Source organism: Coturnix japonica, chromosome 4 (genome assembly GCF_001577835.2).
Source record: "Coturnix japonica isolate 7356 chromosome 4, Coturnix japonica 2.1, whole genome shotgun sequence".
NCBI lineage: Eukaryota > Metazoa > Chordata > Aves > Galliformes > Phasianidae > Coturnix > Coturnix japonica.
In genome coordinates, this window is record NC_029519.1 from 11,095,537 (window position 1) to 11,113,443 (window position 17,907).

The following is a 17,907-nucleotide window of genomic DNA, read 5'->3' on the forward strand; positions in this document are numbered from 1 at the left end:
GTAAATGCCTCTGTACCCTATAGCACGTTCAGTAGTGCAAACAGTTTGTCACCTTATGCTCTTAATGCATCACACTCACTAATCATTGAACTGAGGGATTGTCTGAACTATCCTGCTGTCTGCTGAGATGCAGGAATCACAGATCTGTATTTTTCAATTCAGTCCTCATTTCTATGGATTTTTTTGGAGTTGTCTTTTCTCTTAAAACATTTCAATGTAGTAGATGAAAAGCTATTTCCTGCCAGCAATGGAAAGAAGGTGATCCATATGAGAGGAAGCTCGATTGAGCCTCTTCTATTTTGTTTTTACTCATCTACCAAATCCTCCCTCAGAGGAAAGAACTGAAAATTGGTGGCATTTCAAAAGACGAAGTGTTTGTACATCAGAGGATCTTTGTTTCTTGACAATCTCTGTTGCTGACAAGGCATGCTACAGCATTTTATTCTAGTTGGAGCTGACGGCTTTATGCCTGGAAATGGTGTTTTTTTCTATGGTTCAGATTAGAAATGACAAATCTTTCTCTTGGGTTTGAGAACAATCTGGTAAATGCAGATGAAGGGAAAGCATTTGATTACAGTAACCAAACTAGAAGGCTGCTAAACTGTTCTGTCTGCTCTCCTTCACAGGCTGTGAAAGATGAAAAGGCCAGTGTGTTGGTCCACTGCTCTGATGGGTGGGACCGCACAGCACAGGTCTGCTCCCTGGCTAGCCTCCTCTTAGATCCGTTTTATAGGACTTTTAAAGGCTTCATGGTAAGAACACAGATGTTGGAATTTCAAAAATAAAAAATACTCTTTGGATTTGAAATGTAAACAAGGCTTAATTAAATGTTTCAGGCCGTTTCCTGGAACAAACAGTAGATGACCTATATAAAAACAGCTTTGATTCTTTCAACGAGCATTAATTGCTCTGAACACTGCAGGCACAAAACAGTGGTAGTTGATTTACAATTCCCAAATCTTTGTTTCCTTGAAAGTCCACGAGATCCTTTAATGAGACATTTCAGCAAGATAGGAGTGAGCAAAGGATGGGATTCTGGCAGCAATCCACAGAGAAAGTGGTGGAGAAGTTTGTCATTTAAGAGTGTTACGGTGAGGATCTCTTCTAGGATTCTGAAGTCTGAAGTACACAGGGAAACGCATAAGATCTGTTTTAAAGCCATTACACAAGAATTTGGCCTTTTGCTTCTGCAGTAAGGCTTTTCTTATATGAAGCCATCTCTACATAAATACAGACAGATCTGTGATCTTTCCAGTTGTCTCATTTTGTTAATATACCCAAAAGACAGGTTGCTGCTCTTTCTCAGAGATCCTTAAAAGAAACCCTGAGATCAGAACAATGCAGTTTGCCTCCCTTGCTGGATCTGCTGGATCTGCTTCTTTCATTACGTGCTGTTTTTTAATTACGATTTTTTGCTTCTGGATTACACTGCAGCCTTTTAACAGTTAAAATTATACCAGTGTGACACATATTTGGGCTTCAGTAGTGCAATGCACATTTCTGTGTGATTAACACTACTGTGATTGGGATCAGGAGCTGTAACTGAAAGGGGCAAATACTTGTCCTCTGACAAAGTAGCTTGTATGCGCAGATGCTGAGGCAGCGGTTATTCCTGGATGAATGCAACAGAACTGTCAGGAAAGCAAAAAGTTTGGAAAAAATCTGTATAACTTAATTTTGAAAGAAATCTCTTGTGATTTTCTGCCTTCCTTTTCTTGAAGTCCCTAGTTGATGATATCAGGAATTGATGTTTGTATGATGTAGCAGGACACACAATAATGGATTACTAGCAGTGAATAGATTATGTAGTAGTGGATAACTAATGTGTAAATTGCTCTTAGTTTTTTCATTGACTTCTGTGGATATGCTTGAAGTAGTACTGTCAGCAGGTAACCTTGGTTTTGAGCTGTAAGGAATTACTATCAAAAGCTTCATCTTGCTTTTTCTAAATAAGTAATACTTCTTTTTTTTCCCCAACCTCTGTTTTGAAAATGAAGGTTCTTATTGAAAAGGAGTGGATTGCAATGGGCCATAAGTTTTCACACAGGTAAGAGCTTACTATGCTGGGTTTAGTGGCTGGGGTGAAGGCTAGATGGTGAAACTTAATCAGTGTTCTCAGGCTTTTGTGCTCCCTCTAAAAATATTAGTGAAAAGACTCTGATACCACTGGAGTTGGTGAACTGCAGCCAGTATAGAATGGGGTTGTTTTACCAGCGCTATTTTGAGCGTAGTCTTTTTTTCATTACTTTGAAATATAAGGTTTTGAATAAGCTGTTTGAATTTTGAATGTTTTCCTGCCTGTAAAATAGCATCCATATTACATGAGAAGAGCAAGGCATGCTCTTCTGCCATCATCTTCTGGAAGAAAATTGCAGCTGATGGATTTTTTTGGGACTTCCCCCATATTTGGTACAGAAACTTCATCCCGTTGTAATGCTAAATTCAATTATGATTTGCATTCTCTAGGCAGATTAGGGAATTACATAGCTGTAATTGTTAGCTGCCTTCTAGGAGGAGTATTGCCTTGGGATGCTTATTGTGCCCTATGCCTCTAGAAATTGAGAGGATCCAAATGAATGCTGGGAACCGTCTGTTCAGTGATACTAAATTGCTAAGAATGGAGACTTTGTTTTCAAGGTGAAACAGAATTACCCATTTAGTAGTATGACAAATTGTTTCCTTTATACGGGAATATGAGTAATGTGTGCCCCTTAATACTTCTTTAGAAGCTGTTTCAAGGTAAACAGCTATGTGAGCCTTGTTTATTTCCCTGGATTTCCAGATTATATCCTCAAGTTTTTCCTGTTAAGAACAGGCAATATAGTACAATAGGGAGTTGGTTATCTTCTAAAAATACTGTAGATATTTATATTCTTTATGGTTGCATTTTTCTTCTCTGATAGTTTATAATAATTTATGAGAATGCTGGCCTCATACTGAGAGGTTTTGGAGTATAGTTATTGCCTTGGTGAGCTGAGGTTCAGTTGACCACTGTGTTTCTGTGGTCCAGAGGGTGCTGTGCAACCTAGGGTGTGTGTCTGTGGTATCCTATTAGTACGTGGATTAGCACTAAAGCAAGGTGGGCAGGCTGCTCAGTGACACTACCTTTTGATATCAGTCCTTTGATATCAGTCTTTTCCTCTGCTGCTATGGCCTCCCCAGTCTTTGGATTCTGTGTTGATGAAAGGACTGGAGAGTTGCTGGGATTTTATTAATCCCTGTGCACAAAACATGAGGTCTAGAAGCACTGTGAAATTTTGCTGTTGATCAGAACCCTCTTGTGTGTGCAAAGGCTTAGTTTTAAGAGCTTAATCCCATGAGGAGGGGCACACCTTAATGGGCGGTTGTGTTGTTTTTGGCTGGGCATGGTATTTTCTTGTTGTTCACTACTAGAGTATTTCTCAGTTGTTTAGTGGTTAAGATGGCTTTTTGTTTTTGTGGGTGACACAGGATTTAACCCTGTTTTGTTTGCGTTTGTCTAGGTGTGGCCATTTGGATGGTGACCCAAAAGAAGTATCCCCTGTCTTCACTCAGTTCATTGAGTGTGTCTGGCAGCTCATGCAACAGTTCCCTTGTGCATTTGAGTTTAATGAGCATTTCCTTCTGGAAATCCACGATCACGTCTATTCCTGCCAGTTTGGAAACTTCCTTGGCACCTGCCATAAGGAGCGTGAAGATCTGAAGTGAGTTAGCATTTAATGAAGCCAGTGGACTAAAAGTCACTTCAAATGTCAGGAAAAGGGCACGTTGTGTGCTTGTTTTTATTGTAATTGTGACTCTGTAAAGGGTAATGTCTCCGCAGATAACTTCTTCAGTATGAGAAGGAATTGTAGATGAATTATCTCTGCTTTGGTCAGGTGTTTTATTCTGGAATATAATAATTACTTGCAGATACAGCTTTAGGACTGGGTATTATCCATTTAAAATGATTATATGTGCTCCTCAGTGATGTATTTTGCATTTAAGACATTGATCAGTTACTATGTAAAAGTAGTTCTTAACGTCCCTCATTCTAATTCTACTCAGAACAGTCAATGTTATTAGTTTACTTAATATGATCTAATAACTAAAACGAAAAATCTTCCTTCTGATTGACAGAATCTTTGAGAAGACCCATTCTCTGTGGCCTTTCCTCTTACAGAAGAAGCAGGAATTGAGAAATCCTTTGTACAGAGGATTTACAGCTTACAAAGAGCTTCAACCCAACACGCTACCTTTTAGTTTTCAGTAAGTTGCTTATTCAAGAAGGGAGGAATGGGGGCACTTGTTTCATTGTAACAGAGGTTTAATTCAAGTTTACTAAAATGCTTTTTCACTGGTTAGAGTGGCTTGTTTCTTTCCAATCCATTCCACATTCATAAAATGGCAGTATATAGTATAGTAAATATATACAAAGTATAGTATATAGTCAATTCTTCTGAATAAATGCAGGTACAGAAAGGTAGTTTTTTTGTATTAATAAAAGGGATGAGGAACAGAAAGAGGATTAATTTTAGATCTGTAGATTAACCTGTGCACCCATTCCCACTTCTGACTTGTTGCTCTGATAAGTCTACTTGAGAGGGTAAAGAGTTGTTAAAGTTTCTGTTTTCCTCCTTTTTAACATATATTAAGAAGGTCTTTTGAACATTAATTTCAGTGTCCAATCACACCCAGACTTTTGTAGTGAGGATGGCTTTCACAAGAGGGGGTTTCTTGTTGCATTGTGTATTTGCCTCCCTGGGTCCCCTGGAGTGGGTGATTTTGCTTTGTTTCTTGCTCACTTCTGTTCCCTGCTGAGAGAGGGATGCATGTGTGGAAGATGGGGGGTTTTCATTGAAATAGGGAAGTAGAACAAACTGAGGACTTGAAGGTGAACTGCCCAGCCCTTGAGTGAGTACTGCAGAACAAAGTGTATTTTTGTCTTATTTAAATGCCTACTGCCATCTCATTTGTATCACAGGGATGAAGTACTTAACCCCTTGAAAGTTCTGTTTCTTTTTTATGACCAGGAGTGTAAAATTTCCTGCCTAATTCTCCTTTCTTGCCATATTCTTAAGGTTTTGGTGTGGGATGTACAATCGCTTTGACAAAGGAATGCATCCCAAACAGTGTGTATTGGATCATCTTCTGAGCTGCATGAACCAAAAGATAAAACTAGAGGACAGTGCATCTGAATTGGAAAATGTGAGTCCTGAGTGTCAGTAGTACTTTGTCATGTGATGGTTTTGGCAGATGCAATTGGGATTCAACATTGTCTCTAAAACAAATAGCTTCAACATTCTGTGCAGAGCGGGATAAAATGAGTAGTTAAATTATGTTACTGTAATAAATAGCTTCTTTAGCAGATGAAGGTTCTGAGTCAAAGTTGTTCGGTCAAGTGATGGTGCAGGCTCTATGGTGTTATAATTCATGGAATCATAGAATGTCTTGGCTTGAAAAGGACCTCAAGGATTGTCAGGTTACAACCCCAGTACTGCAGACAATGTTGCTAGCTACTAGGTCAAGCAGTAGATCAGGCTGCCCAGGGCCCCATCCAGCCTGACTTTAAACACCTCTAGGGATGGGGCTTCCACAGCCTCTCTGGGCAGACTGTTGAAGCATTTTACTGCTCTCACAGTAAAAAACTTCCACTGATATCAAATCTAAGTCTTCCTTCCTTTAGTTTAAAACCTTTCCCCTTTGTCCTGTCACTATCTACCCACTTAAAAAGTTGATTTCCCTCGTGTCTATAAGCACCCTTTAAATACTGGAAGGCTGCTATGAGGTCTCTCCTCAGCCTTTTCTTTTCCAGGGCAAACAAGCCCAGTTCCTTCAGCCTGTCTTCATGGAAGTGTTCCAGCCCTTGGATCATCTTTGTGGCTCTCTGAACCCTCTCCTGAAGCTTCATGTCTTTCCTGTGTTGAGGGCCCCAGACCAGGATGCAGTACTCCAGCTGGGGCTCACAGAGCAGAGTAGAAGGGGACAGTCACCTCTCTTGCCGACTGCCACCCCTCTTCTGATGGAACTCAGGATGCCATTGACCTTCCAGGCCAGAAGTGCACTTTGCTGGCTCCTGTTAAGGGCCCTGGTTGATGGAAGACTTAAGTCCTTCTCAGTAGGGCTACTCTCAAGTAGTTCTTTGATTTTCTAATCAAATGATCTTGACAAAATGGATATTAAAGTAAATCTGGGTTGATTTGTAGCAAACTTCAGGGAGTTGCTAGGGAGAAAAAGAAAGGACTCTTATTTCCCCACCACCACCCATGAAAACTATGAACAGCTTATCCTCCCAGTTTTCCTTTGTCTTCTGATTTACATGGCACTGGAAAAACTGGTTTCAGCCAGTTATTAGAACAGTGGAATTGAAATGAAAGTTGGCTTTCATGTAATGGCTGAAATTTAACTGGGTCATGTATGCTAAATTGTTTTCTGGAAGTAACAGTCTTTGAGCTGAAGCGTGCTGTTAATGCAGGAAAGCTTGTGCATTTACCACTTCTGTGGTGGTGGTGTTGGAGGGCACAAATTGTGTCCAGAGTAACCAACTTCTCTCCTTTAAACCACAAAATGAAGTAAGCAGCAACTCACTGCATAGAAGCTTGGTTGGCATTGATCAGATTCCCTAGAGGTCTGTCTTTATATGAAGATAACTATAGCTGTCTTGGCAGAGTAAGAGGGAAGGTGAGGGGAAGGGGAGCAAAAATATTTTGAAGCACTATGGATTTTCCCCCCCCACCTCCATAGTTTCTATGAACAGTTGCCTGAAAAGAGAAGTATATCTTAATGTTTAAGACTCTACTTGCAATATTCTTTCTGTGTGCTTAAAAAGTACAGTAGTGGGATAGTCATCTAAAAATGTCAGTGAGAAGACCTGTTAATGTCCTTTGCTAGCTTAATGTGAAGGCTTAAACCTGTAGTTTTACTGCTTAGTTGATTAAATGTTTATATGTAAAAACCCAAAACGATCTAGGATAGATTCTTGCATGTGTTACTTTAATTCCCAATTAGAGAACAAAAAAAGAGGCATCGACATGGGGCCGTTAGGTTTGTTTTATACCCCTGACATCTGGGAATATTGGCTTTCATTATTTTTTTTATAATGTATTTCTATTTTCGTAGAAACTTCCTTTCCTTGATGGTCCGTTACCCAGTGAAGCTTCCTTCTTATCTAAAGTAGGATGCGCTGCTTCAAAAACACCAATGCTGAACACTCCCCAGGATTATGAACGGGAACCACCTCCTGTGTTGACCAACGGTATTTCAGTTGGAGATATAAATGTTACGTCAGATGTGGACCAGAAAAACAAAGAGAACCTGGCTAATCACCGAGACCTCCATCTTAATGACAGCGTCGATGTTTTAAACTCTGAAATGAAGGATGGAAAGCCTCAGCACCATTGACCAGCTTTGAGAATTGAGTTCAATGAAGCAGGTGCTTGTGAGGCATAAAGGATCCTATGACCCTGCCAAGGTGGAGTCCACCTAACCACTTCCTGCTAAGTGTTACTATGTATGTTTGCAGGGAGCTGTGCTCTCGCTGTAGCGAGTGCAGTCCATGTTTGGTTTGGTTTGCATCATTTTGGGGCTAAAATGATGAAGATGCATACAGAGCTGCTGAGGAGGCTATCCTGAGTTACAGTATAAACCTTATTTTTAAGTGGAGGGTTGATGTTTGTTTTAAGGCTTAGAATTATCCGGCAGTACTGCTGTTTTAAGCTGGAAGGCATCATGGCCAATTAACATGGGGTTTAGGAGTTGATGCAGTATTCATGAGGGGAGTAGGAGATACAATGCATTTAAGTCAGTGGTGGTGCAGGGTTGTAAATGCCCTAATGTTCATCTAAAAGTGAAAAGTCTCTTAGCTGTGGATGAATCTCTGCATGGACCCTCACCTAATGGAAGAACTGATACATTTATTTTGTTTCCTATGCACATTTGTTAAACAAAAAACTGTGCCTTTCTATGGAGACCACTTTAATATCTAGCTGTGCAATGCAGTAGTATTAATTTAGTGTAGAGTGTAGTATTTGGCCGTCTTTGTAGTCAGTATTTTTAAACAAAGTTGTTTTTTATCTGCTACCACATTCCCCCAGATCTGTGCTGGTCCCAAGTTAAGCAGCTCCTTTCTAAGCTGACCTTTGAAAGAATGAGCTTTTCTGGACTTCATTTACTTATCTGTGAGAGTGTAGCAAGCCACAGAGCCTATAGCACGTGGATTTTTGACAGGAGGGTTAGAAATAAGGCAACATAAGAGAAATACTCAAATTCATATGCAATCTTCCTCTTAATTGGTGTTGGATGAGCTGAAGCAGGAGAGTAACTCATTCTGTGTTGGGCTTGATGTGCTTTCCAGATCCTTCAATAAGGCAACAATTGTAGATTAAGCGTATTCATTCTCCTGTAGAAATGAGACATAAAATGATGACTTCTGATCACCCACTGAGTGATTATAGCGAATGTTAAAATCAGGTGAAACCTTAGGTGTGACCTATCTGCAATGACAAGACCTGAGGGAAAGAAAAGTTTCTCTCATAGCATTGAACTGTGTAATTTTGTGGAGCTGGTGACAAAACGTGGATTTATTAATTGGGATGTAACCTGCTATTGGATCAAGAAATGAACATCTTGAGTCATTATTGTGGCTCCATCTTGGCCTCACTTCAGTGCTTGGTTCCTTTAATCTGCTGTGGAGATGCTGGTTGAAGTCAATGGTTTAAAGGAGAAATGCATTCCATTTACTCAATTCCAAAGGTTCATCTCCCTGAGGTAATGGATGGCCCAGAAAAGCTATTCCACAATACATGTTCTGGATAGGTTTAGCCTATGGATGTGTTTATATTGCACAAAGGTTCCTCTTAGTGCAGCTTAATTCATTATGTTGTTTTTTTTTTCCACTCTCCTTTGGACTATGTTGTTTAAATCAGATGTTCCCATCAGGTAAATGTTTAAATCAGAATCTCTATGAAAAAAACTTTAAAATATTTGGTTTAAAATTAACCCTCCCAATCTAAAATAAGGAGTAGAAACATTCAATTGTTCCATTACAGCATCGTCGTAGCCGTTGTTGGTGTGCATGCAACATACGGTGAGGTGACTGGGGTAGTTCCAGAGTTCAACATGAACGCTTTCAAATGCTTTCAGGAAGAGAAGAGAACTCTTCTGTGTGTATCCCTTTGGGTAAGAAAGTGCTTTATTAAGCATACCCAAAGACTCAGGTAATAAGGGTAATAGCAGAGGGAAGTTTCTTTAGTTTCACCAGTGGCAAGGAAAAACTTTTTTCTACTTTTTCTAACGTTACAGGTTTTTAAATGTTCAAACAAGTAACGTTTAGGTCTGTTTTAAAAAGCACTTGTTTTTAAGGTGTGAGTACAAACTAAGTATGTTAAGTACTGAACCTAGATACGCTTAAACAAATGTACCCACACAACAAACTCTGAGCATCACATCTATGTACTATACTATGTATGATGCAGGCAGCTGTATTTGTTTTGAAGGATGCTCATTTCCAAGTACTTTTAATCTCAAGGTTATCTGTTCTTTTGTCTCTTTACTATTAAAAAGATCCGATTAACGTTAATCTAATCATGCTCAGCATTAAGCTAGATGGTCTGCCAGCCCTTGTTTGCAATACTCACATATTCATCAGGCAGAGGGATAGCACCCATGCCTGACTCTCACTTCTCTAAATGCACAGGATTTGAAATTCTGCCATAGGCTTCTACTGGAAAGTAATTGTTGTCTCTTCATAGTCTAAAAGCTCATTTCACGTGCGTGCTTAGCAGTTCGGAGCTTTGTTCAAACAAGCTAATAGATTTATTCCTTCTAAGTAGTGGAGGATAGTGAATGGTATGCATAGCTTCTGAATTAGGTAACTAAATGGTAAATGAGACCAAGGTAGGCAGTTCTTAGCACCAGTTATTTTAGATGTCAACAGGTTCTATGCATTTCGTAATGAAAACGGGATCATTATAGACAAACTTTGACTACTGAGGAATTTAGATATATCCCATGTTAATCTTTACATAAATAGAGATATTTTGCAGAAGGTTTCTATGTTTACACACTGCCTTGTCTTTTGAATTAATGCAGATTATCTTTTTCCCCCCAGGTGTAATAGTGTTTGCTTATCCCTAAAATCAGCATCTCCACAGAGCTTTCTGGAAGGCAATATTTATGAGCCTACAACCCTGAAAAGAAAACTTCATGCACTGAAAGTGCTTATAAGCTGTTAGCAATCAGTGTGTGACTCTGTACTTGGAAATGCAAAACCCAGCTGAAAGGAGGGTAACGAGCTGCAGTCTTTCAGCTTTTGGAGTTTATATATATATATAACTCATATATATATAAACTTGGCCAAAGTCTACAAAAACTAAAAATCATTAGTGCTGGTGCTGTCAATTAAGGGAGCTGAAATACATTCCAGGGTTTCTTGGAATTCCATAAGGTTATTTGTTTGCAAACTCATTAGCTTAGCTGTGAGGGTTTTTCTTGTTGTTTTGAATATGATTTTAAGACCAAAAAATGAGCAGCTGTTCAAAGCACTGCAGTGTGTTCTCAGGTCCTAGTGCCCTGCTGGCAGTAGCGAGGGACTTCTATGTATGTTCCCTGGAAGCGTTAAAGGGAAATTTAAAAGCTGTTAGATAGGAACCTCCTTATTTGAGCACTGTACAGGTGAGAAGTTACTGTAACTTATTTATTCCTAGTGGCGCATCTATCTGTGTGTTGTAAAGTCAATGAGTACTTTCCTGTTAGGAGCTGTTAACAGTGGAACTTGCTGCTTTCTGTTTGGATTCCTCTGCCAGGGATGACAGAGGGGTCCTTTCTGCTGTGGGTGGTTTCTGCTTATGCAAAACTTTTCCTTATTTTTGGAGTCCTTCTTGCTTTGAGATTCTCTGCTATCATGGTTGAATTCCCCTATGTAGTCTTCAAGGCCTAGTGAGAGGGAGTGCTGGCACCACTTTGTATTGAGAGCTGGAATCCTTTTTGTGTGTGTGAGTCAAGCTGTTATTAGAAGCTGGGGCAATTCCTTGTTTACATGCTGTCCCTCTTGCACATAGAAGCATTTCTCATGCCTGAAATCCAGGCCGGGAGGAAATGATCCGTTCTGAATGTAATAGTTTTGTTTTAATTAATGTGCAGCAGGTCCTGTTGAAGTGCATGTTCTTGTTAAGTATCTTCAGCACTAAAAGCAGCCAGGTTGGTGCCAGTTGCAGTCTGTAATTTGTTAAGTATAATTGTTTAATCATGTGGCGCTGTGTCCTTTTAGCATCTCGCGGCCGACAGAAGCAATGCAGAAGGAGGGTAGGTTCAAATGGTTGACCTTATTTCTTCTCATCATGTTGACCCATGTGTATATGCCTCTGTATTTAATGTAGCAGCATACTACTGGAGTAACTCGTAGCACTGGATCTAAATATGTAAATAAATAAATATCTAAATATGTACTTTTCTCATCATCACCAAGTGATCTTTGTAGGAACTTGCCTTTGCTTGTCTATAGTGCTCAGCTGAAAATGTTACATGTTTTTGCTGTTTCTGTGAGTTGCTATTTTTGTCCTGACTGTAATTGTTGAGGGACAGTTGTATGAAACTGTGTATGATTAAATCCCATGTTCTCGAATGTGCTGCAATGGCTGTGCACATGAAAGGCGTTTTTAGTTAATGCAGTGCTTCAAAACATTGTACCGTGTTAAGAGGAGCACTGTGTCCTTTCTCTAAATGTATTTGGAGTTACATTTGTATTACAGTTGCTTTTTATTTCTTAAAAAGAAAAATATCAATACCTTGCCTTTTTAATGGTGGTGATTGGTCTGTTTCTTCATTAAATTCAACTCAGAACTTCACAACTTTAAATGTAAATTCATCTCAAGGCTCTTAAGTAGTTTATCTCAGTCTGAGTGTGGTTTCCCTTATTTTATCAGAATAGGAAGCAGGTGACATCCCTTGGTTTTAGGAGGGCCTGTTGGGCTGTAACTCACCAAGCTCAGCGCTGCTTGGTGTCTTTTCTTTTTTAATGACGATGCTAATCAAGAGATATTGAATCTTAATATATTGCTGTACATTTTGTTGCGCCATCTCAGACCACTTTTTCTATTAAAAACTAATATTTTTTTCCCAGAGTTCTTTTCCTGGAAGACTGACCCTCGCTCATGGGTAGGACTAAACAGTTTGAATCCACCTGGCAGAGCAGTGAGGGCTGTTCTAGTAGCTAATTGTAAAGGACATGTTTGGAGACTTTTACTGTGCCAGAGATGTGGGAGAGGGAGTGGGGGAACACGGGGCTGTGACTTGCTGACCTTCTGTGTGTTCTTCTGCAGCAGAGATGGAGGGACTGGGTGAGTTTAGCACCAAAACCACTCAGGCTTGCATAGTAATAGCTGCCCGCTCTTCATCATCAGTCAGGAAGAGGGCAGTAAGCCCCTGAACACCAGGAATGGGCCCAAAACCAACACCTGTTACCCAGCTGGTGAGTGCTTTCCACTGCACTGTGCATCCTAGAAGTGGATATTTGTTTTCTGGGAATAAACGCCAAAAATATGCCTGGCAGTTGCTTGTATTCATTCCTCACGTGTTTGAAGTTTTTAAGTTTTTTTTTTTTGGCTAATGTTAAATATTCCTAAGGCTGTCAGTGAAATTTTAACTGGAGCTACATGTGAAGGTAAATGTGCTGTTAAGATAGAAGAAGCATTTAGCACGCTGTCTTGGTGAGATTCAGGTTCATACATACCAAAGATCTTCCATGTTTGATTCGTTTCAGTTCTGCATTGGAGCAGTAGTGCTGTGTTTCTTTGATAGCGATTTAACTTTGTGCTCTTTTCTCTCCATTTCAGCTGCCTTGCAGTTAACGGTGCTGGCAGGAGCTGCTGGTGTTAAAGCTTCGTGCCTGTGTGTAAAAGGACAAACTCGTCTGATGACAAACTACATTAACAGTTCTTTAAAGGATTATAGCTCATGGAGGAAGGGTAACGAGTTTCATTGCTCCTCCTTCGGTTCACTGATCTCATCTGAGCTCTCGATGTAGTTACAAACTACACATCTTGTATGTTAATGCATCCTTTAGACTGTAAATGCTGAGCAGGGTGTGTGCAGGTGTTCGTGCCCTCTCGTGGCTAAAATCTGAATCTCACTGCTGCTGGGGACTGTGACCAGAGCCACTTCTAAGGGAGTGACCTGCAGAGCAGACGGCTGCAAGTGGCAGGAAACTGCAAGCAGGTATTTTAATGGGCACGGGAGTAAACCCCAAGTTTGAATTGGTTCCTGTGTTCTGTTTTGCAGTGGTTTACAGTGCCCTGCACAATAAAAGCTCGTTTCAGACCTCGAGGGCTGCTAGTAAATCCCTAATCCCTGTGAAGTTATTTATTTGGTACGATTTAGTGCTAAAATTTGAAATCTGAATGCTTTGCAGTGTTAAGTCAGAAAGCTCATTAACTTTTTTCAGCTATGTTAATAACTATAATCTTTCTGAGAGCAACTTCGTTGAACGGGATTGATCTTCCACACAACCTCTTTGATTGATGTTAAACGTACACCTGTCCTTTAATTCTTCCCTAATTAATGGACAGCTGACGAAGGAATGTCTTTTCCTGGAGCACGTGTCAGGTGACACAGCCTGGGGGGAGCCCCCTTGGTCTTCAGATAGGAGAGTCCTTCCTGACCTGACTTCTCAGCCCTCCCCAGAGTTTGAAGTGTTAGGAAGCTTAACAGGAACAGGTCTGACTTATCAGTCACCTCTCCACAAGCTCCCGTTCGGTGCTTATCTGAAGCTACTGGTTGAAATATTCATGCAAGATTCTATTTAACGTGGCTCTTCAGCTGTTAAGGGAGCATAATGAATATTTCAGTTTGCTCTTGTCCAGTTGAATGGTGGATTTATTCAGCAAGTACTTTGAGCTCTTTGCTTTGTTAGCACCAGGTTTATTTATCACTGCTCCTCGCTGAAGAAGTTGGTCTTGTTTCTAAGATTTCTTGGTTGAAAGCAGCAGCAACCAAAGAATATGCAATTTATCGTTAATTTCTTCCATTGAAGGGTTTTCCTTTCATGTCTAAATTCCCTTACAATGTCCCACATTTCATACTTCTCAAGGTATATTGATTTTGTTATCTGTATCTTTTATTCCCCCCTCCTTTATAATCTCTGCCTTTTTACCTACTTGCCTCTATTTGTGTTTTGTTGAATGGCTTTAGAGTCAGGGTTGGCTTTTCTGACTGCAGAATCCTAGTTGTGATTGCAGCTTCTTGATGTTTAATGAATTCTTAACTCCCAGCCTTTCTCATGATATTTATCAGCATTTCTTCTCAATTTCATTCACAGTTTTGACTTCAGGAGAAGGGACCTTTTTGAAGTAACGGCATGTACTAAGTGAATTTGGAGAGAGGGAAACTACAAGTAAGCTGAAAGTTTAAAGCTTATTATTATTAAACATTTTCTTGCTTTTCACACTTTCCATAGTGCAGCTCCAAACTCACCAGAGTGTCTTGGAGAGGACATGGAAAATATTTTCCCGAGTGCCCTGGTTTTAGTTCTTACAGTAGTGGAGATTTCTCTGCTGGGTACTTTGGTTTCTTTCTTATCTAGTACTGCTGATAGTGCTGCTTCAAACCATCAGACCGCTCCTGCTCCGCTGCTGAGAAGTTTGGAAAAGGTTGAGGGGGAACTGGATAAAATAAGATTACACTCACCAGCTGACAGCTTTTGATAAGACAGCCTGCATGCCCCTTCCCCCTTGTTTTGTTTGCCCCCACAGAGTTTTCTGCATTTCTATGCACTTATACTGCATAATTTTATAGAACCAAATGAGTGACTTGTTTTTGCAGATGTGGATGAGAGGAGGGGAGCTTGGTCATCTTATTGCTCTGAAAGTGGAAAACACACTCAGGTGTGGTGTGAGGAGGAGAATGTGTTCTGTGGAAGCCAGTGCTACAGTGGGCTGTCCTGGGTCACAGCAGGGACTCAAAACGGAGTCGTTCCCTGCAATTTCAGCAAGAAAACAGTGAAGTAAATTAAGTTTGTGCCTTGTTAGAGCGAATACCCCTCGTCAAGCAACCTGCACCTGTCTGAATCTCCCCCCCTTGCTGCCCCTCTCTATATTTACCCAGTGGGAACTTTCCAAGAATGGAAGTGGGAAGATAAATGCCTGTGGGGGCTAAATTTAGCCCAGGCTCCCTGGCCCTGCTCCCTGTGGTGGCATTTCAGCTGTGAGCTTTGACAGCCTGCGCCCTTCCAGCTCCACAGAGTGGATGTCCATCCCTGATAGAGTGAGAGCTTCTCTTTCTCTTCCCCCTCCCCTTTTTTTTAATTAAACCAAGAAAGAATTCTCCATGGGACCACGTCTGCTTTGATTGTCTTGGGTGTGAGCATCACTTCTCCCACAGAGGTAAGGCAATAGTGTAACAGTGCATGGGCAGCTTGGGGTAATTGGAGGTAATTTGATAGCCAGAACTTTAACAGTGTGAGTATGAACTCTGTTCTTTTTGTCTCTTTTAGCACTAGCCGTAGCCTCTTTTCTGGGTCCACAGGTGATGAATGATTTCCTTTAGCTCAGGACAGCTCTGGTTTTGTCCCTTTGGATCTGGACTAATAACCCTAATGCCCCAGGTCTTCAAACTCCCCCTCCCCACACACTATTAGAGGCGTTGATTGGGTGATTCAAAGTCCCAGTGCTTGGTATTAGTGTGTCTAACCAATAACAGCAATGTATATTTCTACTTATTTCTACAGAAATGGATTGGCTTGATTTAACAGGTGGAAGTACAACAGAGCTTTGCTTTCATCAGCTGCCGTCCAACTTGCTCTACTTAACCCAAAAATAGAGCTGCTGAGGTGACTTGGCACTGGGGAGCTCTCGGCGCTCACAGCTCTTCTTTATCCAAGGCTGATGTGGGACACATCTCCTGTGGCTTTTCCTTGCTACCAGCAGATGCGCATTTGCAGAACAGGGCTAATTGCTCAGCGCAGCTCTGCTGTATCAAGGTGGGGGAGATGGAGCCTCTCCTGTGGGAAACCTCAGCTACTGCAGGGCTGAGATGCTACCAGAAATTCTCCTGTCCTTGGCAGGCAGCGTTTCCATTGCATCCTTCTGTGCTGGTGCCACCCTGCCATAGGGCCAGGCCTTGCAAATCCCCAGGCTTTGGCCCTGGCTTGGGTGTAGCACTCTCAGGTGCCCCCCTCCATTTTCCTTGCATGGCTGATGGAAAATCCTCGGTCCTTCTACTTTGAAATTCAATCCCTTTAAAGCTCAACTGGGTGTAAAAAAAAAAATTGAGTGCTTGTTTGTGTGTGTGCTCTTGAGCAAAATCCAGTAAAGCTGTCACCTCCTGGATCATCTCAGTATTCCATAGATATCAGGATATTCAGAAATGCAGGTGAAACTGTTTGCAGTGCTGCTCAATATGAAGCAGAATAAATTCTATTGTTCCACGTGGTCTTTCTTCCAGCACTTATGGGGCACAGCTGGATGGGGAGGTTTCTGAGGGAAAATGGGCAGTTTTATTTACCAGCCGGTAAATCTGCTTCTCACCTTTGTTGTTGTCCCATAGACAGCAGGTTTTACTGCTTACAATGAAAGTGGTGCTCAGAAGACAGACCAAAAAAATGAGCTTAATGGACATCAATAAGATTTTCTCCATGCTCCAACCCAGAGAAGATGAAGATCATGGAGAAAGTGAGGAGCTGAACCAAGTGGTGTCCGTGGACGATTACCAAACTCTTGACAAGCTCTTGCACCAAGACAGGTACAAGAGAGTCATCAATAGCAGGAGTGGCTGGGGCGTTCCCAGCACCCCACTGCGCCTGGCTGCCTCTAAGGGCCACCTCAGGAGCCTGAAGGTCCTCCTGTCTCATGGGGCAGAGGTGGACAGCCTGGATGTGAAGGCACAAACCCCGCTTTTCACAGCAGTCAGCAATGGCCACTTGGGCTGTGTGAAAGCACTGCTGGAGGCAGGAGCCGGTCCCTCTGGCAGCATCTACAACAACTGCTCACCGCTGCTGACCGCAGCTAGGGATGGGAACGTTGAGATTCTGCAGCAGCTCCTGGAACACGGTGCTGAGACCAATGTCCAAGCAAGGGTGCCTGAGTGGGCTGCCAACTCCACTGCTTGCTCCGGTCCGCTTTACCTCGCAGCTGTCTATGGGCACTTGGAATGCTTCAGGTTGCTGCTGCTCTATGGTGCCGATCCCAACTACAACTGCACGGATGAGAGGATGATCGCGCGCATCAAGGAGCCCAAGACTCTGCTGGAGATCTGCCTGAGGCACAGCTGCCGGCGTGAGTTCATCAAGCTGCTTCTTGACTTCGGAGCCAATGTGTATTTGCCAAACATCAAGAAGATAGCACCTGGTAGCGAGGGCCTAGATCTGCTGTTGCAGGCAAGAGGTAACCTGTGTGTGTGTGTGGCCCCAGGGCTTATTTGGGGGCGAGTTGCTTCAGATCACCCTTCACTTTATCTTTGTTTCCCCTTAGAGAGGGGAGAGATCAGCCTAAGCAAGGTTTTCTTGCAAGCTTTGACCCTCTTTGCAGCTTTGGTTGAGAGAATGAGTCTCTCTGGTGTTAAAGTCTTGAATATTATCATTCTTTTACTCTGAACACTTGGTTTAGGTGCATCAGTTCTCCCTTTGACACCACGCAAGCTGGAGGAGAAGCAGGGTTGCGCATCCTGAAGGTCTGCAGTGACGGTCATGTTTTTCATTCCTTTTCTTTCCACAGCTCATCCCAAATCCCTGATGTCTCAGTCTAGGCTGGTGCTGAGGCACATCCTGAAGCAGGCTGGCTGTGCACACGCCCTCAGAGAGCTGGACATTCCACCAGTGCTGGTGAGCTACCTCCAACATCAGCCTTAGCAGGGACACACCATGGAAGACGCCTACCCCAGAGAGATGCCCAGTGCCTGAATTAAAAGCTCTGACGCTGCTGTTGCACAGCACAAAACAGATGTGAATTTGTGGTATAAACA

General features: G+C 41.8%; 2 protein-coding genes across 3 annotated transcripts in view; both read left to right on the top strand.

Moving 5' to 3' along the window:
• The window catches only part of MTMR8 (myotubularin related protein 8), a 20,200-nt gene extending 8,402 nt beyond the window's left edge, over positions 1-11,798 (top strand). The window contains exons 9-14 of one of the 2 annotated variants that reach the window (XM_015860622.2): positions 627-752; positions 1,998-2,047; positions 3,483-3,683; positions 4,099-4,227; positions 5,040-5,166; positions 7,078-11,798. In XM_015860622.2, coding sequence (XP_015716108.1) covers positions 627-752; positions 1,998-2,047; positions 3,483-3,683; positions 4,099-4,227; positions 5,040-5,166; positions 7,078-7,359 — 915 coding nt within the window. In that variant the 3' untranslated portion in view covers positions 7,360-11,798. The remainder of the gene's footprint in view (positions 1-626; positions 753-1,997; positions 2,048-3,482; positions 3,684-4,098; positions 4,228-5,039; positions 5,167-7,077) is intronic. The other variant, XM_015860623.2, reaches the window with a different exon arrangement.
• Positions 11,799-12,118: 320 nt separating this feature from the next.
• ASB12 (ankyrin repeat and SOCS box containing 12) lies at positions 12,119-17,886 on the top strand. Its single transcript, XM_015860624.2, has 4 exons — positions 12,119-12,424; positions 12,789-15,332; positions 16,495-17,330; positions 17,661-17,886. The coding sequence occupies exons 3-4, from the start codon at positions 16,517-16,519 to the stop codon at positions 17,792-17,794; spliced, it is 948 nt and encodes a 315-aa protein (XP_015716110.1). The 5' UTR covers positions 12,119-12,424; positions 12,789-15,332; positions 16,495-16,516; the 3' UTR covers positions 17,795-17,886.
• Positions 17,887-17,907: the final 21 nt, after the last annotated feature.